The following is a 23,515-nucleotide window of genomic DNA, read 5'->3' on the forward strand; positions in this document are numbered from 1 at the left end:
CTATGGAGTCCACAGCCTCCTTGTTTGTGCACACCATCTGACATTTGCACACCCACACATTTACACACATCCACTGGTTTGCATGTGTAGTTATCTGATTTGTTTGTAGAAATGCCAGTTTGTATGCAGAAATGTTGTGCTCTCGCAGGTGCTTCAGTTGTGCCCCTTGTTGAAAGCCTAACTCATAATCTCATCATAGTTGTCAGCTGCCAAGGCCCAGATATGCATCTGTTGTCCAAAATGATGGACAAAATAAAGTGAGAAGTGTGCTATGCTGAACAGGGTTTTTGCTTGCTTGTTAGTGTAAGTTACATTTTCTATCCTTTTAACGTCACAAATCTTATTTATGGTGTCAGCAATCTTTTGGTAATAGCCTGAGCCATAAAACTTGGATTTGACTTTTTGAGCACTAGAAAATGTGGGTCTTTTTGAATCTAAGAATTTGGTTCAGCCCAGTATAGAGAGACTGAATGGGCAGCAAAATTAAAATCTGGATCAAAATTTAGATTATGAAACCTCTTACCTAAACACCTCCAAATTTAGGGGATATGGATTTTTGATTGGGCCCACCTTCATAATTTGTATTAAATAAAAATGGGATGACCCTGAGCATGGAGGGGACTTTGTGTTATAACAGTGGAACTTTCCCTATTATGGAGGATTATGGTTGACATGTGATAAGAAACTCTAGCTCTTTTCTAAGCAGAGGATAGATGTATGCAGGACTTTAATCTCTTAACTGCTTCCTACCCATGAGAAGTGTGTTAAGAGTGAAGCACAATCTTGGTTGTATTTTTTAAAATGTCTTCAATTCCATGTTGTCCAAGCAGTAATTGAGATGTCTTACTGTGCATTATTTAAAGGTTTGTCGCTTGAAGAATAAAACTACAGTCCTTACTTTGTAAGATGTTTTAAGTTATTTAAAAATGATCATATAAAACTTACCATATATAAAAGTGTCATTTACATATCTGTTATGCCATCTGCTTATGCTGCTACAGTTGAGGGTCCTTTAGTATTTCTCTTACAACGAGCTCAGCCGCATTTTAATGTTTTAAAACAAGCAATTTTTGTTCTTTTTAAATTAGCAGAAGGCAAAAATAAAGAGTTTCCAATTTCTCAAACTATTTTGTGCTTTTTGTTTCTTCATTTTGTTGGAATGATGAGATTCTTCAGACAATTTTTCCTTAATGAATACAAGGGGACTCCTTTTTGGTATTTAAAAACAATAACTCTAAATGGCAGTTTTCAGTACTGGGTATTTTAATTGCAGGTTTAATATTTAATCATTTCTATTCTATATAGTATCAAGAATTTTATTTATTATTATGGAGAGTCATCTTGTTACCTCAAAAATTGCTGTAAGTAATGCAACCTGCCTTCCACTGCACTTACACTTGTTGCTGTGCCCATTGAACAATGGGAAAGAGTCTCCACTTTCAACTATTGCGTCAGTGAAGTGGCATATCTTACCAGAGTTTATATTCTGATTCCTGCATAGAAATTTAGCCATGACTTCTGAAATGGAAGAAATCGTTCTGAGTATCAACCAGAAACAAAAACTACCAGTGATCTGATCCATCAGAAAATAGCTGCAACCTTCATGGCCCTACAAATAAATGTGGGGATGGTGATGCTAGCTCTGCAACGTGCTATGCCATCCCTTCAAGAGAAAGGGCAGCCTGACCCCCAGAAGGGCAATCTACAGCCCACACCCTCAGTACAATACCCCTTCAGTTCCTTACTGGGATATTATAGAGCTGTTTAGTGGGAGGAGAACTCAAGTTAGTTGCCTAAAGTGCAAACAATCTGGTTCCATGTGAAGAAGCAAATGAGGTAAAAATGGGGTAAAAGCAAATGAGCTTTCATTTTTATCTGGTGTGCTCTATTTAGTAGCATCAATATAGGTGGTTTCTTTTTCCAACTCATTCCTTTTCCTAAAATAATGGTAAATCCTTACACACTCCCCAAAATCAGCTAAATAATGTCCAGATTAAACCTCTGAATGGTACTGTACTGTTGAAAAACCCTGTTCCTTAGTGCAGTTACCCCATCAGGTGCTATAGTCTTCTGGGAGTTAGTGCCACCAGAAATAACCCTGTCTGCCACACAGGGATGAGAAATGCTGTTTCTGGGAAAACTCAGTTTGTACAGTGAAGGGACAGGTGACTAGTGTCAGGACTAGGAACAGCTTTTGGGAATTTTTAAAAATCTTTAAAAACACAACAAAACCTTTGAAAAATGTGGGCAGAAGAGAGACAGTCCCAAACTCTGCAGTTACAGTGCTGTGAACCCATGGAACTATGGGATCACACTAGTGCAATTTTGAGCAGAATTTTCCACTGGGTGCATGATAGGTGGGATTATTAGGCAGCTATTGAAAAGGTACTCATTCATTCCCATCCCGAAAACAAAATTGGGAGAATTATGTCCCTGTCTACTTGTTTAATTTTATTTACAAACCTGGCTTCGTTGCACTTTATTCAATATGGGCCTGATCCAAAGCCCACTGAGGTCAATAAAAAGAATCCCATTGACTCAAATGGGTTTCGGTCGAAGTTTTAGTAATTCTATTTTTGTGGAATGAAGGGATTCTGAACCTTTAGAGCTTTTCTCCCTTGCTAAACCTTGGAAGATAGCAAATTAAATTAGCAAATGAGATTGCGTTTTCCCTTAACTTTGGAAAATAAAAAATAACATACATCCATTCATTGCACATGATATAAGCAAATCAACCAAAAAAAAAAAACCCAAAACCCATCATGCATGTAAGTGGGTTGTCTAAATATAAACGTTTGTATAACATTAATTCTCAAACTAGTCCTTTGATTTAAACAATTGAAACTTTCAGTCATTTGTTCAAAGGACAATTTTACTTTGATATTTCACCAAATTACTGACATGGTAGTTGCACAAGTAAGTGAAAATCTGAACATTATTCGAAACGCATGTATTGACTTGTTTAAACAGGCAATTAAACTGCAGATTAACATTTTGTGGTGAAATGTATAGTGAAGTCTAACTGTATCACTAGGCTACTGCTTGTGGGTGTGGTTTTTCAACACTCTTCCTGGAACTACCTGGTTTTCAAGCTGCTGTTCAAACACTGCTTGCAAGCGAGCATCTATGGCATCTATGGTTATCATGGTGAATGTTGGGGACTTGGCAGTGCATCATATATCTTTTATTTGCTCCCCATCCACAGCTGCATTCAGGGACTCCAGCTAGGTGTGTGTCCAATTTTCACTGCTATAGGGGCCCCAGGAAAGATGTCTTTCTATTTGCAGTTGCACTAAACCTAGAAGTTTTTCTTCCTTCTTCTTTCTCTCTCCCTGTTGCTCCAGTTGGGCAGAGGAGGAGAAGGAGGTCCTAGTCCTCTCATCCCCATCTAGTCCAACACTTCATATCTACCCAGCCTAGAACAAAGGTGGAATATTTTCAAATGACTGACAACCTGGAAGGTGTAAATAGAAAAGAAGGAGCTAAGTCTCATCAGGAATTCCATCTTATATCACAGCAAGGCCCTTTAATATTCGAGAACACTCTACTTCTGATAGAGAAGGTGCTTCTTTTCTAAACCTTTATCCTCAGTCACTCACAGGTTTTGCCTGTCTTGAGTTTATTGTGCTTAATTTCTCCAACTTTTAACATGGCGTCATTCACCTATCCAACCTTGATTTTATTTTTAATAGTGGGGAGGAGAAATGATGTGGAGTCGGACAACTAACATGGGAAGGGAAAGCCTGAGTAGTCTGGGAGGAAGTAGCCAGAGCGCGCTGGATCTGGGATGTGTGCAGGGGGGGGTAGTACATGAGTTAGGCAATTGGTGTGTGGAGGATCGAAGTGGCTGTCAGAGTTGAGGGCAACCGCACCTGTATTTCCCCTCAGTGGTCCAGAAAGGGCACCCACGCTTTGGCTCCTAGCTCACCCACCTGTTGCCTTTCTTGGGTGGAGATCTGTGTCTTGCTCTCTTCTGACTGGGATATTTCCAGGCCTGCCTTCACTGTGTTATTTCCGGCAAAGACAGCGTGCCTAAACAGACCTGCTTGCTTTCTCTTCAAAGATGGTTACCAGGTGTAATTGCTATAGTTATAAGTTACCACACAGCACTTCCTATGCAAGCCTACTTTATTCTTAATGTAGAAAGATTACAGAGAAACATTAAAAACAGTAAAAGAATCTACACACATGCCCTAAGCTTACCAGAGATCAGCCCAACCCTAACATGGATTCTGCCAGCAGCAGTCCCTCAACTCCCCACCCAAGGGGAGTCCTTGTGATTCCAAGTTCACTGCAGCTTCAGCTCAGAATAAGCACGCAGTCTTACCGGGCTCCAGTAGGCCAAGTTCTGCCAATCATTTCCTAAGGACTAGAGGCCTCTGTGGACCAGGGATCTTGTCTGTTTGCTGGATCAGGAAAAAGGTTCTGAGCCTGTTTAAAACCAGGCTATTTATTCAAAAATCCTTCCGCTGTCTTTTGGTCCCTGGAGAATCCAATTTAAACTAGCAAACATCTCCAGGGAGCTGGCTTTAAAGGGCTGCTAATGTAATTTCACTGGTTAGCTTCCCCCTCCTACTAGAGCAGGTACATACAGTGCCATAATAGTACCTACACAATCGTATTTTTAATACCGTGGACTCCAAAGGTATTAACCCTAATTAAATAAGGCTCGTTCAGGATATTGTAGGAAACTCAGTCTGTCACGGTGGCATGTTGGGACTGAAGGATTAAAACCGTTCTCTGCATGGTCTATTAATTTTATATTAAGCCTACCTTCTAGCAGTGGTGACATTTGCATGTTTGTGTTAGCTTGAGGCATGGGCTGGAGACATACCATCCCTACTGAAGAGCAGACAACATTGTTAATCATACTAACAAGCAATTCTCAGCCAATGGATCAGATGACATACATTTGAAATAGCTGCTAGTAAGGAGGGAGATGATACAGCTCTACAGATTCCTGGTAGAGAGTTTTCCCCCTCTAGTGGTGAAGGATTCAAACAGAATTATTGTGCTTCTGAGAAATGTAAAACTGAAAGATGTTAAAAGCTGGAATATAACATCCAATGTCACTCAAGCCTCATCTGGTTCTTTCAGTGGGCAAGTACTGTTACAAGCCCATATGATGTTTTCGGCGACTGGGAGGCAGCATGGCCAATGGTGTAGGCACTGGACTTGCAGGTAGGAGATCTGGGTTCTGTGTCCCATATTGCCACTGAACCTGCTGTGTGCCTGTGGGCAAAACTTCCTTGTGCCTCCATTGCTTCAACTGTAAATTGGGGGTAATTGTACTCTTATTTCCAACTGGTCTGAGAGCTATATATTCCTGTAAGAATAAGTTTATACAGAAATGATGCTGAGGTTTTGGTCTTAGTTCCTATAAATAAGAATTCCATCAATAAAAATTCTCTAAGGAATGTCTTCCCAATTTTTATTGATAAAATATAAGGCCATATCATAACACAAGCCCAAACACCCGAGAACTCTGGAAAAGATCAAAGCCAAATTTTGCAGCCAGACTCCAGTTCTAATTTATGGCTTATAATTTGTCTTAGTTATAACTATCTCCTGTGGCTCAATCATGCAATCTTATCTGTGTGGATGGACGCGTGATATGTGTGAGTGAGGGTCCAGCTGAACGGATCTGTTTGTGGAATTGGGACCTCTAGCTCTATGCTGATTCTTTTCCATAGTAAATTTTATTAAAGAACAGAAAAAGGAAGGAAATTTCCATCAGGATTTTTGTTTGTTTGTTTAATTCTTTTGTTATCCCAATTTTGCTATTTTCCCCCTGTTCTTCCTATTTTATATGTTGAATTCTTCCCTGTTATGATTGTCAATCCTGGGATGGGCTGAAATGAAATTCTTAACTCAGTAATGGTATTTGTAAAACATGGGTCTGTACATCTTATAAATATTGTATGCTGATGCAAATAGAGCTGTGTGAATAATTGATTTTTTCAGTTCACTGGGAGTTCAAAAATATCAAAAACAAATTCAGTTTGGATGATGGTGGGATCCAGCAGTTATAGTCACGGCACTCACCTGGGGAACCCACGTTTGAATCCTTAATCTGGAGCAGGGACTTGAACCCAAGTTTCTGTTCTGCCAGCTAAATTCCTTAGTCACCATGCGATTCGCTATTCTAGGGTGGTTTGCTCTGAATCTCTCTTGTTGAAGCTAGGTGCTTGCATAAAATACTTGAATAGTCATTGGCCAGAGAGAGAGCAAGCAAGTGAGCACACAAGCACATGAGTGTCTAGCCTTTAGACTTTTAGCTGGGGTACGCACATGTGGGTGGGGGAGACCTGGGTTCAAATCTCTGCTCCAGAGCTGGGGTTGAAACATGTGGGATCTCCCACATCCCATGTGAGTGCCCCAACTACTGGGTATAAGGGGGAGAAGGACTTTGCTGCTGCCATCATCGCCATGTGGTAAATGTGCCTAAATCCCCTTGTGAATCTAGCCCCAAAAATCCCAGTATTGTTCTACTAATGTTGAACCAACCCACTTAGACATTTCCAAACATTTTTTTGTTTCAACTGAAACATTTTGACAAAATCAACATGAATTAGTTAAATGTTTTGATTGACTCAAACATACATTTTTTGGCAAAAAAAAAAAAAAAAAAAAATTGGGGGGGGGGGGGGGAGAGGAAGGGAAGATTGGCTGAAAATTTCCATCCAGCTCTGAATATGATAAATAACTGCCATTTTTATCCTATTTTCAATGTTGATGGCATCTGGCAAAGCATGGTACAAAATAATCGATTAAAAATCTAATCTAGGCTTCTAAAGTCTATTACATTATCTTTTTGACTATAATTTGAATAATATTCCAGAGCAGTGTTTCTCAACCAGGGGTCCACGTATCCCTGCGGGTATGCAGAAGTCTTCCATGGGGTACATCAACTCATGAAGATATTTGCCTAGCTTTAGAACAGGCTACATTAAAAGCACTAAGCAAAGTCAGTACAAAGTGAAATTTCATACAGATGTTGACTTGTTTATGCTGCTTTATATGCTATACACTGAAAAGTAAGTACAATATTTATATACTAACTGATTTATTTTATAATTATGATAAAAATGAGAAATTAAGCAATTTCACTAATAGTGTGCTATGACATGTTTTTATTTTTATGTCTGATTTTTGTAAGCAAGTCGTTTTTAAGTGATGTGAAAGCTGGGCGTATGCAAGACAAATCAGACTCCTGAAAGGGGTACAGTACTCTGGAAAGGTTGAGAGCCACTGTTCCAGAGAATCGAAATAAAAATCCAAGCGTTAAATACTTGCAGCTTAATGAAGTCTTCTTTTTCTCATTTCAGTGTGTGTTTGTTTTTGAATTAGATTTGTTTGGTTGGCTGGTGCGGATCAGTTGTAAAGTTGATGGGTAAGTAAGTCTACGTTTGTCTCCTTCTGTTGCTTTTATACACGGGCAACATTGGAAAGCTAATCTGAAGCCTGAACGAAACCTGCAAACATGCACAAACACAAAAATGAAATTAAATGATACAATGATCATGCTAACTGCAAAGAGAGAGAGACCTGGGCCACGGTCCACCCTTGAATGAGCATGGGGATATAGGGCTTCCACTGAAGTCAATGACAGCCCTGTGATCTTGTCTGAGGGAAGAATTTGGCTGTTGGGGGATTGAAGGCATAAAAAGAGAGAGACACTTTTATTGCTCGGATGGACAAAGCAGTAGGAGGCAGTAATCAGGGCTCTTTCCATTTTAGACAGATATACAGCACATTGACCAGTTACCTAAGAATAGGAAATTCTAATGCACTCAATCTATATAACAAATAAAAAGTTAGCTACTGTCAAGGCTTTTAACAGTGCTCTCATTTCTACACAGATCTGACCAGCAAAGCAGAACATCTAAGAGTGTGTACTGCTACTAAAAACTGGATACTGTAATTATCAATTAATTTTAATGGAGGTTCTCTCATTTTTGAAGAAATAAAATGAAGTAACAAATTTGGTCACTAAAGATGCTGCAAAATGGATTGACAAGATGCCACAATATTGTATTTGCATTTTAAAATTTGAAATAGAAAATGAGGTTGTTTTTAAAAAAAAAAAAAAAAAAAAAAAGTCTGAATGAAGAAGTATAGTATTATGGATAATGATTGTAAGCAAACAATCTAACCAATTTCTATCTCAGGTAGTAAAAAATGGGAAATAGACACCCCACTAGTGGCTGAGACAGATGTTTTGCCTGATGATAAATGATAGCTCCAGGGGAGTATATACCGAATCATTTGATTAGTGATCCAAAAATCTATTAATCAGGGGGAGGAAAGTGGCATACATCTGAGTCAACAGCATAAAGTGATAATTGGAGATGGGCTATGTAGAGTGACCCATGTCTGTGTGATAAGACTGAAGAATTTATACAACCTCCCCCCCACAAAAAGAACCCTCCAAACAAACAAACAAACAAACAAAACCCACTCATGTAGATTGCTATTGGTTACATGGGATGGACAGCGAATGGTAATAGCTTTCTTTTTGATCTTTATATTACTCATTGGACAGACCAGGGAAGTATTAAAATCCTAGAGGTGGTTTGATAATATATTTTCTTAATTCCTCTCTAGTGCCACATTGCCAGTGTTTGAATCCCCTTTCATCAGTATTTGATGCATTAAAGAAAATACATTTAAATTTTTTTTTCAAAACTCACAATGAATTTTACCTGCTTAAGTAAAGGTTTGGATTAGATACACAGAGGGGGCCAGTTAGAAATGAGAAGTAGATCAGTATGAAGTGCAAATTAAAGCCCTGATTCTGCAATGTAGTGCACATGGACAGATCCCAGAATCTGCACAGAGCCCTATCATAGTGAACGGGGCTCTACACAGTACAGAGGTTCACCAGTGCACAGCACGTTGCGCTATCAGAGCTTAAAAAAAGAATGCGCCTCCATTTCAAAAACAAAACAAAACCCTCCTACAAGTGTGGGTTGTGGCAAGGTTGTTCTTGTGCTAGTTTTTCATTTGGACATTTACAGATGGGATGTTCATGTAGTTCCCTTGTGTGTTTAATACAGTCACTCTTAATGAACGCCAAATACTGTGGGCTGTATTGAGAAAATTCCAGTTAGAGATAGTACATTAGAGGAGCTGCTTTGAATAAAGAAGAGTTGTTAGTTCATTAAGTCTTTATTTTGCCATCCTGCTTAAGTGGATACCTGAATAAGTAATGGGGCTGGCTACTGCTGCTGTGCTCTTGCCTCCTACTTTTTACCCCAGTCAGAAGAATCTAATAATTCTTTTTAAATGTGGAGAGATTTGTTACAGAATTATTTGCTTGTGATTTAAGCTGTAGGCAGCCATAGCTAGAGACACTAATGCCAAGTTTTACTGCATCAGGTAGGCGAACAAAACGCAGATAAAACAAATCACTTTTGTCACTCTGTCACAGAATGATCCTGCACCACAGAAGTAGATGAAGGTTAATCACTTGATCACACACTAACTCTTTGACCTTTCCTGGGGACAAAAAGGTTTAACCTGGTTTAAAATGGCTAGTAACATGCAGAGAGCGTTCAGAAAACAGAGAGCTAAATTCTCCGCAGGTGGAAATGGGCACAGCTCCATTGAGTTCAATGGCATGCCACCCATTCACACCAGCAAAGAATTTAGCTAATTGTCTATAGGACAATGATTTTTTTTGTTTTGTTTTGTTTTGGTTTTTGGTTTTGTTTTTTGTTTTTTTTTGCTACTAACCTGTGGTTAAGACAGCAGTAAATAATTGGATTGTACATCGTAGAACTCATAGCAAGTAGAAAGACTGCAAGATATACTTGCTGAATATACTTTTGCTGATAGATGTCTTCCCTGAAGCTCCCCAGGATGAAGTAGAGGTGATAAGGCAACCAACAGACAGCAAAAGTTATCACAACAATGACCATGGTCCTCACAAACTAGAAAAATAAAAGGAATAATTTACTTTATTGTCTCTGTGCAATTTTCTGAAGTTGCATGTGTAATTAATTTAAAACAATATTGTTCTTCCTCCTGATCTATTAAATCATTGTATAGTTTTATCATATATAAGGGGCCTTATTGTGCCTTAGATCAGTGAGAAGAACTCCTACACTATTGATGCTGATAAGAGTTCTGAGCAAGCGCAGATAGCGCAAGAGCATATAATGACTGTAGGTTTTGTATGTTTCTTTGCATTAATACATTTCAGCAGATGAAGGCAGCTGCTCCATAGGAATTGTTTATATTCAGATTGGGAATATTAGGGAAAGGGAGATAAAATTTTAGGAATGTTAGGGAAAGGTAGGTAATGAGACCATCTGTTGAACTGGTGGTGCTGTATAACGGGAGGAGAAATGTCTTCCTGTCTGCAACCTGCGTAGATCTTATTTCCTGAAACATGAATCCTCTGGACACTACCACCTTCATTCCATGTAGCCTCAGGCAAATCAATAAATTCCCTGTGTTTGGAAGCTCTCTCTTTTAGAGTCTGTCTTATGGGAAATCATTGCTTTTCACACTTGTTAGGAGGTCTGTGAAAGGAGCACCTCAGCCCCTCCTCCTAAACTGTTTTGTCAGTCTTTTTAATACATCCTTAATATGCCATTGTGCAACCACACAGCACTGCAAGACTTTGCATAAATGTAAATTACATTTCACAGCTAGAGTCAGAACAGCCGGCAAGATAAAGACAATGATTACGTTTCACTTCTCACCTTTTTTTTGGCAGTAACTTGATGGTGATGATAGACTCTATTAGTGTGGTCTCCGGGAACTGTACTGCTCCAAAGAGTAATTCCTATAATGCTATATGTGACAAACATCACTATTAAAGGCAGCAAGTAAATCAATGCAATCACTGTGATGTGATACCTGAAAAAGAAAAACAGGTACATCTTGACATTTAATGTACATCTCAAAGAACATTTTGTCTGAGCATCAAATACTTCCCTTGAATGTGTGTGTATGGTTCCCATTAATTTCAATCTGAGAACAGAATTTTACCTTAAAGGATCAGTACAGATTGAAGGAACTCCCACAAACTGTCAAAACGCATTTCTTTCATTTTCCAATGATCTTTCTTTGAATTGAATTATCGGCTTTTTTTTAAGGGCAAGATAATTTTTTAACAGTGGCTCAAATGTCATGTCAACTTGTTTAGGGTTCATTGCTTTACTGGGGTCATGAAAGAGGGATTTATAGTATTTGTGTTGGCCACAAATTATAGAAGATGTAAAATCAAAATTCAATTAAATCATAAAGTGCCTTGCAGGATATTGGTCTGAATTCTGAGGTTCTTAATCCTGCAAAACTCCAGTGGAAGTCAATGGGTGTGTTCTGCTGGATTAAGTACTTTAAAATGTAGTGTATTCAAAGCAAGTATGGCTGTTTTTAAGAAAGATCATGGAATATTTTTTGTAAAGTTTTGAGACGTGAATGGCATTCAAACTTAGATTACTATTTATATTGGTTTTTGATTTACAAACACATAACAAAAATAAATACTAAAACCAACTGTCAAAGCAGGCTACACAGCTATTGCTAATGCTGAAACTGAGAGCATGTGCTTTGACTATATATGAAAGCACTATCTAATGTTATCCGACAAGCTTCATCTCATGTAAGGAAAATACAAATGTCATGCTTGGTATGATTATTTTAAGCAACCACCATTTATGGGGAGGGAACAACTGACTTACTCAGTTACAGCAGATGTTATTTTAACATAAACAGTGTAAAAGGAGGATTACGCAGGAAAACTTTGGCACACACTCCTGGCACTAACCACAAAAGGCTACATATATGTGTCTCCTCAGAATGATAACATTATGCAGTTATTTGCTACATCAAAGTAGATTACATTTTTTAAAAATTATGTGGTCCCCAGAATATAAAAATACTTGGATTATTTCTGCCTAAAAGCTGGGAAAGGAGAGGAGTTCACTGGAACTAAGATTTATTGTCTATTTAGCAGACTTTATATTCAGTTTTCTCTTATCGCATTCACACAATAAATATGAGCCACCATTTCCATCACCTTCATTGTTCCCCTCTGCAACATCAACTGGGTTACAGCACAAATTCTCTGATCCAGGAGATGAACTGCCTCCTCCTAGATTGCAATGCTATTTTATTTCTGACTAGCGAGGAGTGCTTCATGTGATAATTGTCCTTCCCTCTACCTCATGGGGCCAGAAAGGGTATCATCTCCTTATTGCTTATAGCTTTTGTAACCAAGAGTACTGAAATCAGAACAACTTTCGGTCATTTTTAAAATGATGCTGTATGGATTTCTCATTTCTGCTTCATACAACTGAGAAGTTCTTACGTGAGCTGATGCTTCCGTCCAACATCATCTGGCCAGGCAACAATACATTTAGTCATTCCGTTATCCGTTGTAATCTCAGCATAAAAGCACTGTGGGAAGGCAAGTCCAAAAGCCACCAACCATATTATTCCTATGATTACTTTGGTGCTCACGGCAGAAAGTTTGGGCTTAAAGGGATAAATTATAGCCATATACCTAGGAGAAAAATGGGGTAACATCATTTTTTTGTTGTACCAATAAACTAGTCAAAAAGTAGAATGACGGCAAAAGTATCCCAAATAATGTATTAATAAATAGCCAAAACTACATATTTCAATTGATGCAGTTATATTTTTTTGGTTTATTAACTTCCATTGGAAGGAAAAATTAAAACATTTTTAACAAGTCACTGCTACTTTATACTGAAGGAATATACTAGTGTGTATGATACAAGCTATTATAAGCTTCATAATTGTCTTTCTCCCTTAGTTAGCACAATAATATTCCTGGAGAGAAAGAGAGCAATCATTTTGTGTCAGAGTACATGCATAATAGGTTTGCAATGCATATCCTCCATCCTTCTAATTTTAATGATTGCTTCCTTGCTATATCTTATAATTTGCTAATTTGGAATGCTTAAATGAAGTAAGTAAGATAAATGAAAATTTCTGCAAAGACTAACACAAATTATAGTCCATGAATGCACAACAGTCCACCTTAAATAATGAAGACCGCTGAATGTGCTGCTGTTGTGGAACTGATGGTAGGCCCAGCTGAATAACTGCAAAGCCAGCTCAGTCCACAAGAATGATTTGCTTACATCGTTGCAGCTGTCTCTGACTGAAGCCAGAAAACTACTGAAACTGTAGTATGTGTTTGTTCTGAATTTTTGTAGCATGAATTGCATCCAAATTTTCAGTAGCAGATGTATATATATTATTCCTTTTAAAACTTTGAGTTACATACTGCTTTGTTCCATGGAATCTATTTCCCTCTCTCAGCGAAGACCAAATGAAAACATGGTCCTATTATATTCGCAATAGCAGATCATGGTCTTGCAAGTCATTTACCAGGAATCTATAAATTATTGATTTTTAGCAGTGGAAACTCCTAGACTCACCCTCCTCTTTCGGTAACCACTCTAGCTCTTGTGTTTGCAGTTTAAATGGTACAGTGTTGATCCTTTTCTCCCACACCTGTTCAGAACAGTCATGTCAGATATCTGACTGTTAAAATTACTTGGAAGAGCAATGTTTTGTTTTTAACTTCCCTGTGTAAAAATGCAGTTGTACCCTAGAGAGCATTTAATCATCTCCTGTCATGTCTGTCTTATTTTTTATCATGGTTGTTTCAAAATCTAACTGAAGTAGAAAAACTTCCTTGTTTTCATAGCAAAGGAATACTGGGCCTATTGAACAGAAATCTGTCCAGGTCTTCCTACAATAGAGATCTGATAAAGAATACATGAACACAAGCACCAAAAGTATTGCATATCTATAAGAGCCTTATTTAGGGAGAAGTAATGTACAATTCCTGTGATACTTTGTTTCTTTAGCTTACAGTATATTAATTTATATTTTGCTAGAACCTGGTCAGCAAAAAGTCAAACAGTAAACAAAATCCCTAAGTGTTTGCTTACAAAAGCTTATGAATCTGTGTTTTATTCCATTTTTCATGATGAAAAGCAACTCTGAACTAGATCTGTCAATGAGGAATTGAAATTGCACCAAGTGCTGGAGCTAAGGAAGGTATTGCAGCAATGCGTAGCAGATTAGTGAGACAGATTTCAGATAAGCACCAACAAGTTTGGACACATCCAAATCTACTTAGATTTCTTCTCCCTTCCCTCTTTCCTTGCTATATCCCTGACAATCCCTGAGCTCCCCTTCCCTTTCTCTTCTCCTGAGCCCTACAGGCTTCCAGTTCATCATGCCCCACCCTATGTGACTTCCTACCTACTGCTGTTGCCAACCTCCCATTACCCCCACAATCACACTCCGACAAAACATCTGGATCAATTGCACAATCTGTAGGTATGAATACTATGTGCTTGTGAACTTTTCTAAGGGAGTCTGGAGGGGCTTGTTTTCTGGAACTTGAATCTCCAGCTACTGATACACCTTTGTTCAGAAGCCTAGGTGTAGCATGACAGCATTAGAGATACTGTGCAGGTTCTACAGGTACTATAGGATACAATGCAGCTGGAAATGTTAGGAGAGCCTTTGGATGGCAAGAAAGAAACAGCTCAGTGCTAAATATTGTGACAAAGGCAAAATGACTGGAGTCTTTCCCACAATAATGACTAACAGTATGGTAAGTGACTTTTAGATATGCCACTTTTAGCTTGCCACTTTAGGATAAACTGTATTAAATTACAAGATTTCATCTAGATTAGACAACTGAGCTTGAGCTGACATTAACATCTATAGCAATAAATGGAATCTTTCAGTTTCCAGGAGACAATGTCAGGATCTATTTGAGGTTAAGTAAAGGATAACTAAACATGGCTACTGCACAGATGCCAAGTTTTCTTTTTGAACCTTACCATATGACTAAAAAGATTTTAGCTTTATAGATATTTTTTACCAAAAATCCCCAAGCAGTAAGAGCAGACACAGATGAGAATAGGCTAAGGTGCAATGGAGTTTTTAAGTGTCCTTTGGCAGGTTCTGAGGATGTACATAAAATAGCTGTTACAAACAATTGTTGGGTTAAACCCAGGAAAGCAAATAGTGTCTGGATTTTAAAATCAAAACTGTTCCTTCGTAAAACATAATTACTTCTATTTGTACTATGGGCTAATTATCAAGAGTGCCAGACTGTCTCCTTATTAACAGTGTACAATGAAAATATTTAGTGATTATAATATGTTAATATCTGTTAAAATTTGGAACTCTATGTTAAAGCAGGACATGTTTCTATTTTCAAGTATAATTTTCAGCATACATTGCATGTGTAATGTTCTGCAAGGGCATAATGACTTATTTTGCAAGCTATTATGCAAACAAATCTGTTTACCCTGAACTTAATTTTTCTACCACTATGTTGACAGGGAGTGGGTGTGTCACAACAGTTAAACTCTCACTTCTGAATCGGACTGCTAACAGCAGAAGCTGCTATGAAAGCAGCTCCTAATGATTAATTAAATAATGCCTTTGAAAGGGTTCCAGAGGGAGGCTTGTCCTATCTATAGGTAAAGGATGTTTCTGGCAGAGAGTGTTGGCAGGAGACTTATATGTTGCCCTTGTTTGATAGTGTAGTGATAGTGTAATGCCTGACTGAGAACGGAGGAGACGGGGAAAAAATTGATCCAAAAAGGATCAAGGAGAAGAGCAAATAGGTCTGGAGAAGGCCTGGAGGGAAATGGAGAGTTTGGAAGTCAATTTAGCCTCCTTTTGCTCTTTTTCCTTGCTTACAGATAATGAAATATAACTTCCATTGAATTTAGACTAGTTCCTAGTAAAGAAAAATGTTAAATTATTTAGCATGTGAACCATAAATGCACCCAAACCTTGCAGGTTGCTCCCATTGTGAAATAAAGTTTGCAAATCTAATGGAGAATTTTGAAAATATTGAATTGCCTCTTACATATCGGAGACATTCAAGACCACAATGAATATAATCAAAGTTTTGTTCTTGAATAATAAATCCTAACAACCTGTGGATGCTAAGTCTAGTATCTGAAGTACTTTTCTTTGCCTTTTCTTTGTAGTTGCATCTGAATCAGAAATAGCATTGTGGATTATATTTTCAGTAAGAGATCATATAAATTTCACCTCTGACCAAATGATGGGTCTTTCTAGGGGTGAAAGAAGTATGTCTATTTAGGTACCTCCTGTGATATTTAACATTTAAAACAAAACTAAACACAGAAATACAAGCCACTTTTCATTCATTACACTGACTCAGGTTTGACTGAGATCAATGACATAGAAGTGAAAGGGTCTATATCCCATTACCAATCCCCTAAACCATCCAATCCCTCAGATATTAGACCTTTTTGCTACTAAACCACTAAAGTGGCAGATTGTGAAACTGTTCCAGAATCAAAGTCTTGCAATAAAATAATCTTCCTTTATCTTAATGTTTTTTTAATTTACCTATCCATTGCATGTCTTACCTGTCAGCAGCGATCGCTGTCATAGAATAAATACTCACAAACATTGCAGTTATAGGAAAAAGGTTCTGAAACCGGCAGAATTCCTTGCCAAAATACCAAACATTGTGACTGGCGTAAATAAAATTGAAAAGTGTATTGAAAGCAGCTATAAGTAGATCTGAAAGAGCCAAATTAACAATAAAATAATTGGTAACAGTCCTCATTCTTTTGTGTGCTAGGATAATCCAGATGACAGTGACATTACCAATAACTGATGCAGTAACTATGAAAGAATAAGTGATAGCCCAAAGAGCTATTTGCCATCCAGGTTGGGTAAACGTTGTTGCAGTCCAGTTGCCATCGTTTTCAAGAGAGTCAGCCAGCGAAATATTACTCAAGTTTGAAAAGGAAGCAGTGGTCATTTCTTTTTTTCAGGTAAATGTAGAGAACCTGTTTTGGTATTTGATGATTTCTTACAACAGACATTGGTTGTATGAATTCCCTATTTAGATAATAAGTAGAAGTAATTAACAACATGTATCAGAATTAAATGCATAACACCCTGTTGCCCTGTTTTTCAAGTAATATAATATAGTTCCAAGAGGAAATTTAAATATGAAATACCCCAGTACCGTAGCCCTTTAATTTATGACATATTTGAAAAGATTTTTTTTTTTAAAAAAGGAAGTCCACAGTGATTTAAGATCCTTTTGTATTTTTTTAAAACAATTCCAGACCTGTGACTGAGAATCTTTCTTTAGATTTTCAGAAGTAAAAAAAATAGTGTCAAATCACAAGAAATTCTAATCCAAATGGAAATCCTTTTGGTTTTGAAAAGTGAATCCTTGATATTACAGAATGATAGAAATACAAAGACGCTGTGGTAGAAGTGAGGGTATTTTGTTGTCATCTCTGTGTGTAACTGTTACGTTGAAGCCAGCAACCTAACTGGTATAAATTTTTTACAGCAGCTTAAAGGGACTTTGAGAGGAGGTGGAGACTACTGCATACAAAAGCTAAACAAACAATTTGACATCAAATGAAATTTCATGAGGTGGTGCTTAAAGCATTTTGGGGTGGGTTCTTCAAGTAATCTCTGAGATTAGTGTATTCCTGTCAAGTTTTATATCCCTAAATGCAGATGGTAGCATTTTAGTAATCCTGCATTCCCTTTGCTTCCAAAACACTCATTGACGTCAGTTTCACTGTTCAAGTAGTGCAGAAATGGGCCAGTAAAATGCTACAGATATAAATGGAGGTGATCTATACTAAAGCAAAAATGTACAGAAGACACTAGAATGGTTTTGTAACAAAAGAGAAACTTAAAAGTTATGGGAAGTTAATTCAATACAATTAGCCAAGGGAAGCAATAATTTGAGAAAGGTATTATCCCTCTCTGAGAGAAAGGATGGTTGGGGCACTGGCCTGAGATGTGAGAGACCTGGGTTCAGTTCTTTGCTCCACCAGGAACATCATGTGTGTCTATGAGCATCTTGGTGCCTCAGTTCCCCATTGATAAAATGGGAGTCCCCAAATGGACACAGACACTGCTAGGATAAAACCCTGCCCATTCTTGCCTCATATGGTGTGATGACAATCTTAATGTGCAGTATTCATATTTTTAAAATGATTATACTTTAAATTACTGAGGCCTGGTCTACACCTAAAACTTAGTTTGATCTAGTAACATCACGCAGGGCTGTTAAAAGTGTCACACTCTGTGCGATGTAGTTAGGGCAACCTAACTTCCACTGTAGTGTGGCTAAGGTGATGGAAGAAATCTTCTGTTGACCGAACTACTCCTTCTTGCAGGGGTGCATTTACTACAGCAATGGAAAAACGCTTTCTGTTGCTGCAGTAAGTGTCTACACTGCAGCTCTACAGGGGGGTAACTGCAATTGTGCTGCTTTAGTGCTTGTAGTGTAGACATACAAAAAGTGTTTTGTCTCAGGGTGTTTTCAAGGTCAAAGAACTTCAGTCTTAAGGCACAGCATATATAAGTTGGGATTTTCAAGAGTGCTCAGCATTGGCCCTCTGTTGTGCTCTGCGCCCCTTTGTTGTCAATCATCCTTCAAACAGAAATTGTTGTCCTCTCTGTTCGTTGACAGCATATGCTTTCCTTGGATAATAATTTACTGTGGGGAAATGCAAAACAACCCTCTCCATTTGAGTTCCACATTGTCATAATGATAATATTCCAAGCATTTATAGTTTGTGATGTTCCATACATGCCCCTTTCAGACTCCTCTGCAACGGAGCAGTTGGTATTACTTCACGATCTTTTTTACCAGCAGATCCAACCATGTAGAATCAAATTAGTCTCTCTCTTACTGCATTAAGACGTGAAAAAGCCTCCATTTAATTGCATGATCACAGCAAAGTTTTAAAGCAGGTCTTCTGTGAGACATTTTGAAGGAAAAATATTATGTATAAATAAATGCATATAGAGCTATGCATACCAGGCCTTGTGGTATTATCTGTTATACTCCAAAGAAAATTGCTCTCTCTCATCATATTGAAATCTACCTTAATTCACTCCCTCCACTTCCTTCTCCAAAAACAGATATACAACAATACATTTTTATATGTCCCGTCATACAGATTACAGACCCATCTCAGTCTCTTCAAAAGCGTGTTCCATAGAAAGTTCACCAAACATCTTACGAGCCCACATCTTTCTGCACACCATACAGGATAACTTTTATCTATTTTGCAATATAGTTTCAACAGTTAACAGTGTTCCTCAAGGTTTTTCATGGCTTGGCTGGAATTCCAAAGACAATATGAGGAAGATTCTCTGCTGATTTTTAAAAAAGAGAAAATAGAGAAAAGGGCTGTGTTAATTGTACCTACAGATTGCAGAATACAATAAAAGATTAGACGAGAGAGTGCAATTTCAGGGGATTAGTTGAAATTCTAAAGTGAGCAGGGTGTAAGTCTCTCTCAGTAAACTCCACCAACACAATAAAAGGCTTCTCCCACTCACATAATGCTCCATTACAAAGCTTTTTAATCTGACAGCAGCCAGCCTTGTGTCAATACTTCATCATATTAACCACCTTGTATTTTCACTCTCTTTAATACACTCCCACCTTCCCATTCATTTTCTGTTTGTGTAGGGCCAACCTTATCATACCAGAGTCCTGCCAATTACATAGATTGTTTTCTATTTGCCAAACGTTCTCCTGGCTTGTGTATTGAAAACTGTAGTAATACTGTAAAACCTGCCTCTAAATTCTTCATGGAAGCCAAAACCTCCTGGTACTATATTGCAATACCTACTTATAACACAAAGAAGGTCCCATTCAAAAGAACTGAAAACTTACTGTAAAATGGGGAGAATGATACTTACCTCCTTTGTAAAGCACACTTTGTGATTTACTAATGAAAAGAGCCATAACACCTGGGTATTAATAGTCGTAGTAGTATGTATGTTTTTATTTATATTGCCAGAATGTTTAAATCTTGACTAGTATTAAATGTCACCAATTCTTGAGGTGATTATAGACCAAAAAAAAAAAAAAAAAGAGAACTGCAAGTGTATAAAAAGTTTGGTGGTTGAGCAGTGAAGGATTAGTCACATGTTTGCTATCCTGGAAAAATAATACAAGATATTATAGGAAGCAGGGCTTGTTCCTGTAGCTGTTACACACGTTGAACTCTTGTTGACCTCAGTGAGAACTTTGTACCTGTAACAGCTACAAGAGCAGGACATAAACAACATTAACCTCCTATCAACAGAAATCCACCTTGGGTGTGGCAAATAGAGATTAATTATAGCTTTTTGAGTCAGAGCTGTGCTGGAGGAAAGCAGTAGAAGAGCCACTGCACCACTGGTAGTTACTGAGGACAGGCAGAGTATTTTTGCTAGCCGTTCCGTGTGTGTGTGCGAGAGAGAGAGAGAGAATGTACCCAGCGCTGCCCTTGGCATGAGAGGAAGCCTTGTCTGACTGCCAGGGGTCAGCCTCTGACTCTATCAGCTACAAAGACAAGCACTGCCCAGGCAGCTCTGCTGTCCCTCCGCAGGTAAGCATTGGCACACTCCCATGCCCACCTTCTCTGAGTGTCTCCCTAAAGCGTCCACCCCGTGATACACTAGACACTCACAGAATTTCCAGATCCTCTGTTCCCAAAGGAACAGTGCACTAGAGTTTACCAGTTACACTGTAGGACACAGCTCCGCTTAACACACAGCACTTAGATTTGTTTATAGCAAAAATAAAAATAAGTTTATTGAAGAAAGTTCAGAGATACTAGTGATAACAGCCAAATGGTTACATAGAAAACAAAATCATAACATGCCATCTAGAACCTAAACTTATCTAACAAGATGCCCTTTTGTCTAATAAAATACTGCTTACCCAAAGTCCGTCTCTCAATGTTTTCAACCAAGATGACTGAGACAATCCTTTCATAAGAACAAGGCTGCTGACAGCTTGTCTCCCCAGATGAAGGATGCCAAGGCATTTCTCTGCACCCCCTAGCTATATTAGACAAGTCCTTTATTCTTCACTTATAAACTGCCCCACCTCCCCCGCCACTGCCTTGGCTGGCCACCTCTTCCTGTTAATTTCTTCTCATGAAGTCCTTTTAAACTCTTCATTTGCATTTGAGCCAGTATGCAAATAGACTTCCACTCTAAGACACACAATATATGTGTCTCCTACCTCCTGTCTAAAGCCATGTCACTTCTAGGTGAACTGCCTTTAACTTCAAGGCTTTGAGAACATAATTTCCAATATATATACATATCTCCTTACATATTATCTGCATAAACATTTTGCAAATATTTCTATGACCAGTGTGACACAGACTCCTGCAACTTTTTTGAGGTGTACCCTATGTTCCTTGCCTGTACTGGCTTGAGTGAGTCCATCAGCCATTGTAGAAAAAGTTGGGGCCATGCCCTATCCATACCTCTTTTGGAGCATCTGGCAATAGTAACACTACTCCTTATTCTTGTATTGTGCCAACACAAGGGCCAGGGTCATGAGGATCCCTGATGACCTCTTCCACACTTATTCACTAGCAAAGGGCCAGCTGCAATTTGACCATAATATTTTAGCGGCTCTCTCAACTTCCAGGACCCATTTCATAAATGATAAGAGCACATGAGCCTCATCTCGGATGGCAAAGGGGTCGGAAAAGCTCATTACTCATTTTCTTATGCTACATGCCATGCAGAATGCATGCTAGCAATGACCTCACAACCATGGAGGAAAGGCAACCCCTCTCTTCCTCCTTCCAAGTCCCATGCTGATGTTACTGGAATTCTCAACCTCTTTTAACACATCCCTGTGCAGAGATGGATGAAGTTAAACTGGTTTTGTTTATTTCTTTTTGACAAATCCCAAAGTATTTGACTGGCAGCTGTTCTTCCACCTTGAAAGTTCTTACATCTGGAGTCCCACAAGGCTTGAACATAGCTAGGCTTGGCGGAATTCAATTTTTATTTTTTTTTATAATTTCGATGGTTAATATCGATGTTGAGTTCAAAGCATTTTTTTCAATTTTTATCAATTTAAATGTTTCACTCTGCAAAATTATAGGTTTTAAGCATTTTTTATCATCAATTTAATTTTTTACAGTTGTGGGAAATAATGGAGGGAGGTCAGCCTTTAATTACAGTAGCCACTGAGATTCAGAAAGTTAAAGCTTTATAACCACTAAAACAAATTGTCATTATATGTCAAAATATACAAAGTTAATAGCCTTACATCAAACTCTAATACGTTCTCAAGCAGCATTTTTCTTACTTTGGCTATCTGTAAATGTTGATTATTATTGATGGAAATAGTTTTCATCTCTGTGTGTGTGTGTGTGTGTACCTTGAAATTGATTTTTACTTACATTTACCAATAAAAATCGAATCCTTCCAAGCTCAAACATAGAGTTTTGATATTCACATCCGAGAGACTCTAGCAGGGGAGACAATCAGCTCAAGTGCCAGTAGGCTATGGATGGTGTCCAGCCAGATGTATCTTTCTCATCAGGAGCAGACAATATCATACCACAATTGCCCCAATATCTGTAACAGACAATAAGCACTTGGATGGAAAGTAGCTGGTTTATCCTTAACCTGGATAAGAGTGAGACAATTTAAATAAGGAGAAAGCACTTCAAAATTGTGAAAAAAACCAGCTGCCTGCTCATGCCATGGTTATCGGTTAATATTGATAAAATAGGTATTTGAATTATACGGAAATGTTTAGTGTTGAGACTCTACTGAATGCTTGTGAGTTGCATGCATTAATCTTACTTGTAACTTCTGTGTTCCATATTGTAATGTAATATTTGAGTGGTTGTACTGTGAGCCTCTGTGACTGTATGAATCACCATACAGGAGAGGGACATTAATGAATGTGAAGAGCTGCTCTTCTGTGGAAATTGTTACACCCCTGACATCCCTGAAAGAGGAGACCTATCAATATTAGAGGGCTATGGCTGAATCTTATACCTGGAAACTCCCTACATCTGGATTGAGGAATCATCAACAAAAGGACTAAAGACTTTTATTGTTGTTCTGCTCTCAAAGATTATTTCCTGGATGGGTACACCCCCCATCTGGGGCTCTGAGTTTTAACCCTATAGGGGAGTTGGGGAAGGTGCCAAGGCTCGGGTCGTCAGTCCCAAGCCCCCTCCTTCTCTCCCTGTGGGGCTGAAGCCCCAAGCCCGGTGCCTCGCACGGATTTGAAACTATGAAACTCTGACTGAATTTGAGCCCTGGTCAGGCAAGTGGACTCCTTCCATCAGCTGAGTTGCAGCTAAGAGCACATGGCAGGAGGGGGATAAAAACCCCAAACCAAGAGAACTAAGGATCACTATACTACTTGGACTCTGAAGACCGGGGGGCAAGGCATAAGCAAGAGATTCCCAGCTGCTAAAATAGAGCTTGCTGATTATAGAAGCCTATACTACCTTTTGAAACCTGAGATTGTAACTTATTCATGTGTCTGTTTGCTTGCTTTAAACCTTGTAAATAACTCTTTAATTTCTTTTTCCTGTTTAATAAGTCTTCATATTGTTTACTATAGGATTGTCTACCAGTGTTGTCTTTGGTGTGAGACCTAAAATGCAATTGACCTGGGATAAGTGACCTGTCCTTTTGTGTG

General features: G+C 38.3%; 1 protein-coding gene across 1 annotated transcript; it reads right to left on the reverse strand.

Annotated features, from left to right (window-relative positions):
• Window positions 1-7,116: 7,116 nt before the first annotated feature.
• Window positions 7,117-16,825, reverse strand: TACR2 (tachykinin receptor 2). The gene is made up of 5 exons (XM_067552942.1): window positions 16,425-16,825; window positions 12,326-12,520; window positions 10,713-10,869; window positions 9,739-9,935; window positions 7,117-7,475 (listed from the first exon to the last, which is right to left on the reverse strand). The coding sequence occupies exons 1-5, from the start codon at window positions 16,823-16,825 to the stop codon at window positions 7,325-7,327; spliced, it is 1,101 nt and encodes a 366-aa protein (XP_067409043.1). The 3' UTR covers window positions 7,117-7,324.
• Between the last annotated feature and the right edge of the window lie 6,690 nt (window positions 16,826-23,515).

This window comes from Emydura macquarii, unplaced genomic scaffold (genome assembly GCF_026122565.2).
Source record: "Emydura macquarii macquarii isolate MOO-44397 ecotype Brisbane River unplaced genomic scaffold, CSIRO-AGI_Emac_v2 contig_1390, whole genome shotgun sequence".
NCBI lineage: Eukaryota > Metazoa > Chordata > Testudines > Chelidae > Emydura > Emydura macquarii.